The sequence below is a fragment of the Euleptes europaea genome, chromosome 2 (assembly GCF_029931775.1).
Source record: "Euleptes europaea isolate rEulEur1 chromosome 2, rEulEur1.hap1, whole genome shotgun sequence".
Taxonomy (NCBI): domain Eukaryota; kingdom Metazoa; phylum Chordata; class Lepidosauria; order Squamata; family Sphaerodactylidae; genus Euleptes; species Euleptes europaea.
Window position 1 is genome coordinate 4,621,005 of NC_079313.1, and position 10,340 is coordinate 4,631,344.

The window sequence follows — 10,340 nt, forward strand, 5'->3', positions numbered from 1 at the left end:
TAGGTGCTGTGGAAGGCAGGCAGGATAATGCTGCTGCAGCTGTCTTGCTTGTGGGCTTCCTGGAGGCACCTGGTTGGCTGCTGTGTGAACAGACTGCTGGACTTGATGGGCCTTGGTTTGATCCAGCATGGCCTTTCTTATGAGTCTGGGAAGGGGTGCAAACACAAGGGTATTTAAAGGGCACAGTACCAGGCTGGGTTACCCACAAGAGCAAGGTTTCTTGCAACCAAAAGGCTGGAACAACTTGCTGGAGAGACAACCCCATTCATCTCAGTGGGACAGACTGTGTTCTTTTTAAACCTGTGTTTGCCCCTCCTCCTGTTTCTCCTTGCAACGACTCTGCAGGGTAAGCTAGACCAGAGATTCCCAAACTGTGCTCCGTGGAGCACTTGGTGCTCTGCGAAACATCTCCTAGTGCTCCAGGAAGAGATTGGAAAGAAAAATACTACTGTCATTCAGTTTAGTATATAGGTGAAAATTAGTGTTCCATGACAAATTTCTCTCCGGAAAAGTGCTCCATGGCTCAAAAAAGTTTGGAAAACTCTAGGCTAGACCAAGAGACCCATGGTCTCCCAGGGAGTTTCATGGCTTAGGGTTCATCGGGTGTCAATCATACGACCCATGGGCCGAATCCGGCCCACAAGCCAGTGGAGGAAGCCCCCCTATCTGGCCCTCGTAATAAATGGGTTTGAAACCCCTGATCTATAAGATGCAAACTGCAGGCTCCGGGCTGCGTAGGGAGAAGGGGCTTGACCCTGTGACTTCCACCTGGCTTGGCTATTCAAAATCTGCCTCTCTGCTTTGTTGCGAGCATTTTAAAGGGTTTTCTTCTTCTTCTCTTTTCTTGTTTAAAATGCTAGTAACAAAGCAGGGAGCCGGATTTCGAACCGGGAAAGCAAATGGACGTTGATGGATTAAGCTCTCTCTCCTCTCCCAGCATGGCTCCAAGGCAAACTGAGACTGGATTGTGAGCTCGTCTGTCTGAACCCTCAGTAGGATTTAGCATCTCGGTCTCCCTAGTCTGATACTCTAACCATTGCACCAAACTGCCTCTCTAAACATCCCCGGGACTTTCTATCACACGTTTATCCTTCCCAGAGGCATGCGAGGATTGGGCCGTCCTACCTCACAGACAGGAGCCTCGTGAGCCCGCAGACTTGCCTCCTGGCCCTGGGTTCGAGTGATGCAGAGGAGCGGCCTGAGCGAACCGCCGCCCCTAGACGACTCGCTTGTATGTACGCTTCCCAATTCTGCTTTCTGAGCCTTGCACAGAGAGGTCGTTACAGGAACCGGGGTGGTGGACCAAGAACGAATGCTGCTGTGGGGTCAGTTTATGTCATCAGCCCTGCCTGGCCGAGGGGTTTGAGAGCCCTAGGCGAACGAGGACTTCGGCGTGGCCCCCAGAAGTGAGAAGCCATCCTGCTGAACCTCTGTTAAAAGGGCAGGACAAGCCCTATGAGGAAAGGCTGAGGGAGCTGGGAATGTTTAGTCTGGAGAAGAGGAGGAAGAGGAGGCTCTCTTTACGTATTTGAAGGGCTGTCACTTAGAGGAGGGCAGGGAGCTGTTCCTGTTGGCAGCAGAGGATGGGACTCCCAATAATGGCTTTAAACTGCAGGACGAAAGGTTCCGCCTGGATAATAGGAAAAAGTTTTTTTACAGTAAGAGTTGTTCGACAGTGGAATCGGTTACTTAGAGAGGTGGTGATCTTCCCCCCCCCCTCACTAGCAGTCTTTAAGCAGAGGCTGGACAAGCACTTGTCAGGGATACTCGAGGGCTAGGCTGATCCTGCATTCAGCAGGGGGCTGGACTAGATGGCCTCTATGGACACCTTCCAATGCTTATGATTCTATGATTTATTCTCCAGGTTGTTGGCAACCCTCAGCTACACAGGCCAACAGTCTGACTCAGCAAAAGGTGGCGTTCCCTCCATTCAGCATAGGCTTTTCGGCGCTCCTCTAACTCGGGTGCCCGAGGTGATTCCCTAGGTTTGCTTAGCGGTAGAGCCGGCTCCGTGCAATGTCATGTCATTCATGGGCAAAGCTGGATGCTGAAGCCATACCACTGACCACTGAGGGCCATGGCAGAGGACACTTTTAGTGCAGGGGTATAGCTGTAGCATCAAGCATATACAGAAGCATATGCAAACAATGATTTCCAACAGCCCCAACAGATAAAAATACAATAAAACAAGAGTGATCCTACAACAAAGAAGAAGAAGAAGAAGAAGAAGAAGAAGAAGAGTTGGTTTTTATATGGTGATTTTGTCTACCACTTAATGGATAATCAAACCGGTTTACAATCACCTTCCCTCCCCCCCACAACAAACACCCTGTGAGGTAGGTGGGACTGAGAGAGTGTGACTAGCCCAAGGTCACCCAGCTGGCTTCATGTGTAGGAGTGGAGAATCAAACCCCGTTCTCCAGATCAGACTCCACCACTCCAAACCACCGCTCTTAACCACTAAACCATGCCACACAAATTGATCCTTTAAACACTTGCTAGGAAAGATCTAAGAACATTCTCCAAAGTTTCCACACACCCCATGCCACATGGGCATACACTCTCTGAGTATATCTCCCCTCCGACGCTGCTGAAGGGAGGGCAAAGCATCTCGCTAAAGAGAAAGCCCTTCTCGGAGAGCCAGCGTGGTGTCGCGGTTAAGAGCGGTGGTTTGGAGCGGTGGACTCTGACCTGGAGAACCGGGTTTGCTTCCCCGCTCCTCCACATGAGTGGCGGAGGCTAATCTGGTGAACTGGGTTGGTTTCCCCACTCCTCCACATGAAGCCAGCTGGGTGACCTTGGGCTAGTCACAGCTCTCTCAGCCCCACCTATCTCACCAGGTGTCTGTTGTGGGGAGGCGAAGGGAAGGTGATTGTAAGCCAGTTTAATTCTTCCTTAAGTGGTAGAGAAAGTAGGCATATAAAAATAAACTTTTCTTCTAAGGCTGATGATATGATTCCTCTTTTCTTGCTGAGTTTGCAGGTTAACAGAGTTCATGCACTTTTCATCAATGAACTCTGTTGCTTCGATCTACCTTCACTTTGGACACTTAGCTGAAACACTTTCAGAAAAAAAAGTTCAATTCATTGCTTTTTAGTAAAGGTTAAGAATTGAGGTTGGCCGTCTTATCTTGTTATATCACGTGTATCTCACGTGCACCTGCAGATTGGTTTATCTGCACTTACATTGCTTATCTCATCTTGAGTTTATGAACCACTCAGTTATCTAATTACAATTGTGTGATGGTAATAGATCCGATTCAGAGATAGATAAGGTTGGTATTTTTCTATAAATATGCACTCCGGTGACAAGCAAATCAGATTTCTCTGGCTGGAAGTCTCAGAAGAAGAACAGGGGAGAGCTCGAGGTGAGATAACTTGGGCTTTTTGATAATCCCTAAAAGCCGCGAGACAACGGCTGAAACCTGATTTGCTTTTAAAACGAAGACTTGCTATAATATGATTAAGAAGTGATAAAGCAACTTTGATACTTTCAGCATCTATCATCACAGTAATTGTCGGGCTAACTTTTCCCTGCTGTATTTTTTTTTTCTGTCTTCTCCAATAAAAAGAATATTTTCTTTTCTCAATACAAGACAAAAAGTTTCCACAGGTGTTCTGTCTGATTTGCCGGTTAATAGTTCAGAGAACAGAACTCTACCCCCTTGCTCTTTTGCAATATCAGAATTAAAGGTGGTAACTCACATTTAATGAGATAAATCCTAGAGAATTCTGCCGCTGATTGGTTTTGCACAGGCAAAGCCTTGGAAATTGTTTAGTTCAGATCCTCTAACGCAGCGGTTCCCAAACATTTTGAGCCACGGAGCACTTTTCAGGAGAGAAATTCGTCACGGTGCACTAATTTTCTCCTAGCACCTATATACTAAACAGAATGACAGTAGTATTTTTATTTCCTTTCTCTTCCTGGAGCACTAGGAGATGTTTCGCGGAGCACCAAGTGCTCCGTGGAGCACAGTTTGGGAAGTGCTGCTCTAACGGGATCCGGGAGGGAATCTCGGCACAGTGGGGGAGCTCCGGAAGCAACCCCCAACATACCTTTTCCTTTGTAGGGTCAAGCTCCAGGGGGAAAGGGGGGCTGGTCCTGCAACCTTGAAGCTACAGCTGCATTACCTTGGTTGGCTGGCCCCCAAGGATGTCACCAAGAAAACTCCCTCCCCACAGCAGTTTTGCACCTTTTTGGAGAGGAATGGAGTAAATTTCCCTTTTTAAAAACAATGGTGCAGGAATGTCAATGCAGCGCTCGTAAAAAGCAAAGAGGACAGACAGCCGGGGCCTGAAGCTCGGCAGGAAAGCTGGCGGCAGATTTCGCTGGTACCCCCGTCAGCAGTTTCGGCTGCAAAGCTGGAAGACAGGCTCACCCTGTGATAAAGGAATATACTGTAAGCCCCCTTTTTTAGATCACATGAGGAGGAGCTGTGGCTCAGTGGTAGAGCATCTGCTTGGCGTGCAGAAAGGTCCCAGGTTCAATCCCCGGCATTTCCAGTTAAAGGGACAAGGCAAGTAGGTGATGTAAAAGACCTCCGCCTGAGACCCTGGAGAGCCGCTGCCGGTTTGAGTAGACAATACTGACTCTGATGGACCAAGGGTCTGATTCAGTATAAGGCAGCTTCATGTGTTCATCCTGGCAGGCATTTCCCATACCCTTTCAAGCTTATCTTTGTTATCATGAGGACTAGAAGCTTAGGAGGGGGGAAGAGGAAGCTGAGATTCTTGGGAAGCTGAAATGTATCCTATTCTGTATGTAACACCCACTGTGGAGTATGCATTATCCTATCCATAGCAGCTTGGGGAGAGGGGAGAAGGGCATAAGGAGAGGAGGTGGGGTGCACAAACGGTGCGGATAAATAAACCCTCTGACAAAGCAGGATGCCTGTTCTTTTATCCCCTCGCGTCAATGTGAACCGGATGGTGAACGGAACCCAGCTACACCCCCAAAGTCCGCCGTGCAAACTTGTGCAGTATGGCTTAGATCGGGGGGGGTAAGAACATGACAAAGGCCCTGCTGGATCGGACCAAGGCCCATCAAGTCCAGCAGTCTGTTCACACAGCAGCCAACCAGGTGCCTCTGGGAAGCCCACAAACAAGACGGCTGCAGCAGCATTATCCTGCCTGCGTTCCACAGCACCTAATATGCTCCTCTGATCCTAGAGAGAATAGGGATGCATCATGACCAGTATCCTTTTTGACTAGTAGCCATTGATAGCTCCGTCTTCCATAAGAACATAAGGAAAGCCCTGCTGGATCAGACCAAGGCCCACCAAGGCCCATCAAGTCCAGCAGTCTGTTCACACAGTGGCCAACCAGGAGCCTCTAGGAAGCCCACAAACAAGACGACTGCAGCAGCATTTATCCTGCCTGTGGTCCAAAGCACCTAACAGAATAGGCCTGCTCCTCTGATCATGGAGAGAATAGGTATGCATCATGACTAGTATCCATATTTACTAGTAGCCATGGATACCCCTCTCCTCCATGAACATGTCCACTCCCCTCTTCAAGCCTTTCAAGTTGGTAGCCATCCCCACATCCTGGGGCAGGGAGTTCCACAATTTAACTATGTGTTATGGGATGAAATACTTCCTTTTCTCTGTTTTGAATCTCTCACCCTCCTGCTTTAGCAGAGAACCCCACATTCTAGTATTATGAGAGAGGGTGTCAAACATAAGGCCCGCGGGCTAGATCCGGCCCCTTGAGAGCTCTTACCCGGCCCATAAGTCAGTTAAGGCAGACCACCCCACACACATTCTCGATCTGGGCTAGCGAGGCCTGGCCCAACCAAGCAACATCTGTATCATATCCGGCCCTCGTAACAATTGAGTTTGACACCCTTGGCTTAGATGGTCCTAAGAGAAATAGGAAGAGGGGGAAAAGAGACAGAAGAGCAGAAGGCCATCTGGTTTTCCCGGGAGAGACAAAAGTCGGTTCGCTAAGACCTGCAATAGCCGGGCTGGGATTATCGCCCTGCCCATCGATATAAGCCTTTGAAACATCCCTAAACGTGTATTTATTATCACAGGAAGCCAAGAGCTGTTGACGCACGCAACCAAAACACATCATCCCGAAAGAAAGACACGCTTAAGTCATCTTGCGGCTGCAAATCCGGCATCTGTTGGTTACCTTTGCGCCCCTTAAAACACGGCTCGGGCTCTGTTTAAAAGAAGTCCCCCTTTTCAGAGCTGGCAGTTTAGCCATTGGAAAGAGCCGAATTTAGTGGCTCAAATCCGTCCGGACGTTTTCCAGATTGCCCTCTAATTCTGGACGGGGGCGGAAGAGGCTGCTGGTTGCTAATCAGAAGCCAAGGAAATTAACTTTCCGCAGAGTCCGGCAATCTAATTAGAGCCGCATCACTCTTTGATTTGGGGTCTGTGCGTGTTGAAGTTTGACTCGAGATCCAGGGGGTGGGGGAAACCTGCTTGGAAGTGCCCCCTTCCAGTATGGGAGCCCTTCACCCTAATCCCAGATCGATGGGTGCTGCTAAGGCCAGTTTCCTGGAGGGGAACTCACTCTGCACGTGTTCGCTCTGCACATGTTCAGAAGCCCTTTTTATCCACAAGCTATGGCTAAAAACCAGACCCTGCCTTTCTCCCACACCCCCAAACCCTGGAAATCTTTTTACAAGCAAGTATCTAGTCTTCACCCCAACTTGAGGTCATATATACCAGCGGGGGGTGCTCCTAGTCGCGACAAATTTCTAAAAGCACTTGGAGGGCATCAAGTTTGTGACCCCTGCTGTACACCCATCTTGTGCACGCCAAATGTATATTCCTGAATTACAGGCCTCCTGCAAATAGCATTTTGTAAACACTGGCTTAGAGAGAAAAGGAGTTTTGGGTTTTTTTTAAAAGCCAAGTCAATGAAACTGCTTCATTCGGAATCAGACAACTGGTCCACCATGCCCGGTATCATCTGCTCCAACCGGCAGCCGCTCTCCAGAGCCTCTGGCAAAGGTTTTCTGGAGACACCGTGAACCGAACCTGGATCCTTCTGTATTACCCAGTACGTAATCTACCGTGGAACCACAGCCCTCCTGTCAAAGCCAGAGGTCAAGACCAACGCCTTGACCCACACCTAGAGAAAACACAGACAACCAACACAGCCAGCACAGCAGTTTCGTACCCAAGGCGCCACAAGGCTCCAGTCCTCAGTGAGGAAGCGAAACTGGCAAAGGTTTCCTGGAGATACCATGGACTGAACCTGGATCCTTCTGTATTAAGCAGTACGTAATCTACCATGGAATCACATGAAGCTGCCTTCTACTGAATCAGACCCTCGGTCCATCAAAGTCAGTATTGTCTACTCAGACCGGCAGCGGCTCTCCAGGGTCTCAGGCAGAGGTCTTTCACATCACCTACTTGCCTGGTCCCTTCAACTGGAGAGGCAGGGGATTGAACCTGGGATCTTCTGCATGCCAAGCAGACGCTCCACCACTGAGCCACAGCCCCTCCCGTCAAAGCTTTAGAGGGCAGGACCAACGCCTTGACCCAAACCTAGGGGAAAACGGGCAACCAACACAGCCGACAGAGAAACGGGGTAACACCTAAGCCGGCCCAGTGGGCGGGGGTCTGTCATCCAAAATCTACACATGCTCCTCCAGTGACCCAACCTATACAGCGTAGCGGTTTCGAACCCAAGGGGCCACAATCCTCCAGTCCTCAGTGAGGAAGCAAAACTGGCCAAGGCTTTCTGGAGATACCATGGACTGTACCCGGATAATTTTGTATTACGCAGTATGTAATCTACCGTGGAATCACAGCCAGGGTTGCCAACCTCCAGGTAGTAGCTGGAGATCTCCTTCTATTACAACCGATCTCCAGCCGATAAGAGATCAGTTCCCCTGGAGAAAAATGGCCGCTTTGGCAATTGGACTCTATGGCATTGAAGTCCCTCCCCCTCCACACCCCGTCCTCCTCAGGCTCCGCCCCCAAAATCTCCAGGTATTTCCCAACCTGGAGCTGGCAACCCTAATCACAGCTCTCCCGTCAAAGCTAGAAGTCAGGACTAATGCTAGGGTTGCCAGGTCCCTCTTCACCACCAGCGGGAGGTTTTTTGGGTGGAGCCTGAGGAGGGCGGGGTTTGGGGGAGGGACTTCAATGTCATAGAGTCCAATTGCCAAAGTGGCCATTTTCTCCAGGGGAACTGATCTCCGTCGCCTGGAGATCAGTTGTAATAACGGGAGATCTCCAGCTGCTACCTGGAGGTTAGAAACCCTACCAGGGGCTCAAGCCCAGGGCACACCCAAACCTTAATATAGGGTTGCCAGCTCCGGGTTGGGACATACCTGGAGATTTTGGGGTCAGATCCTGAGGAGGGTGGGGTTTGGGGAGGAAAGGGACTTCAATGCCATAGAGTCCAATTGCCAAGGTGGCCGTTTCCTCAAGGGAAACCAATCTCTATTGGCTGGAGATCCGTTGGAATAGAGGGAGATCTCCAGCCACCACCTGGAGGTTGGCAGCCCTCCCCTCGCTAGGGTTTCCAGCTCCAAGTTAGGAAATACCTGGAGATTTTGGGGATGAAGGATGAGGAGGGAAGGGTTTGGGGAGGGGAGGGACTTATGTGGGGTACATGGGGTACAGTGCCATAAAGTCCACCTTCCAAAATGGCCATTTTCTCCAAGGCCCTTTATGCAGGAGAGGTTTTGCCTTGGACTTGCTGCTAGAGTCCAGATGCCCATTGCCCCCATCCAAATTCTTAGAACTCTGCCCGGGGGCTTCCTGTTGGGTTTGGAGAGTTTGGACGGGAAACACGTGCCTCGAAAGGGTGGCAAACCCAAGGCAAAACCTCCCGCGCATCCACGGCCCAAGCGAACCGATTTTGTCGCCTGGGGATCAGCCCTTGCAGCCGGAGATCTCCAGCCAGTACCTGGAGGTTGGCAACCCTCCCCTCCTAGGGTTGCCAGCTCCAGGTGAGGAGATTGTGGAGGTGGAGCTTGGGGAGGGGAGGGGCTCCAGTGGGGCAGAAGGCCCTGGAGCCCCCCCTTTCCAAAACGGCCCTTCCCTCCAGGCGCACAGATGTGGAGGCCAGTGGTCGCAGCGGGAGATCTCCAGCCCCCGCCTGGAGGTTGGCGACCCCCCCTCCCCGGCTCCCCCCGGGCCGCCCTACCTGCCCAGCTCGGCGCCGCGGCGGTAGAAGCGGTCGAGCGCGCAGTCGCGGCGGGAGCCCTCGATCCAGAAGGCGGCGGCGGCGTCCTGGTCCTCCTCCTCGGCCGGCGCGGGCGGCGTCGGGGCGGCGTCGGGGCTGGGCATCGCGGCCCTCCGGATGGGAGCGAGCGAGGGATGGAGGGACGGAGGGAGGCCGGCCGAAGGGCCACGCTGGGCGCGGGCGGGCGGGCGGGCGGGCGGAGCGGGCGCGCCTCCCCCGGCGCGGATGGAGAGGCGGTCCGGCCGGGCTTGGCGCCACCCCCCGGCAGCCTCCCTTGCGGAGGGAATCGGCTGGGCAGGGGCCGGCATATGTCCCCCCCCCCCGCAGGAAGGGCAGCGGGGGTTTGGGGAGGGGGCTGCCATTTGTGTTATTCCTCTTTCATCTTCTTCTTTTTCATCACCATCATCTTCATCATCTTCTTCATCATCACCATCTTCATCATCATTTGGGGAGGAGGCTTTCATCTGTGTTATTCCTCTTTCATCTTCTTCTTTTTCACCATCATCTTCATCATCTTCTTCATCATCACCATCTTCATCATCATTTGGGGAGGAGGCTTTCATTTGTGTTATTCCTCTTTCATCTTCTTCTTTTTCACCATCATCTTCATCATCTTCTTCATCATCACCATCTTCATCATCATTTGGGGAGGAGGCTTTCATTTGTGTTATTCCTCTTTCATCTTCTTCTTTTTCATCATCATCTTCATCATCTTCTTCATCATCACCATCATCATCATCATTATTTGGGGAGGAGGCTTTCATTTGTATTATTCTTTCATATTCTTCTTCATCATCATCTTCATCATCTTCTTCATCATCACCATCATCATCATCATTATTTGGGGAGGAGGCTTTCATTTGTATTATTCCTCTTTCATCTTCTTCATCATCATCATCATCTTCTTCATCATCATCATTATTTGGGGAGGGGGCTTCCATTTGTATTATTCCTCTTTCATCTTCTTCATCATCATCATCATCTTCATCATCTTCATCATCATCATTATTTGGGGAGGGGGCTTCCATTTGTATTATTCCTCTTTCATCATCTTCATCATCATCTTTTTCATCATCTTCATCTTCTTCATCATCTTTTTCATCATCATCTTCATCATCTTCTTCTTCATCATCATCATTATTTGGGGAGGGGGCTTCCATTTGTATTTTTCCTCTTTCATCATCA

At 50.5% G+C, this 10,340-nt stretch overlaps 1 protein-coding gene across 1 annotated transcript in view; it reads right to left on the minus strand.

Moving 5' to 3' along the window:
- The window catches only part of LOC130494017 (calcium/calmodulin-dependent protein kinase type IV-like), a 40,280-nt gene extending 30,817 nt beyond the window's left edge, over positions 1–9,463 (minus strand). The window contains exon 1 of the mRNA XM_056867648.1: positions 9,117–9,463. Within this exon, the coding sequence (XP_056723626.1) occupies positions 9,117–9,463 (347 nt within the window). The remainder of the gene's footprint in view (positions 1–9,116) is intronic.
- Between the last annotated feature and the right edge of the window lie 877 nt (positions 9,464–10,340).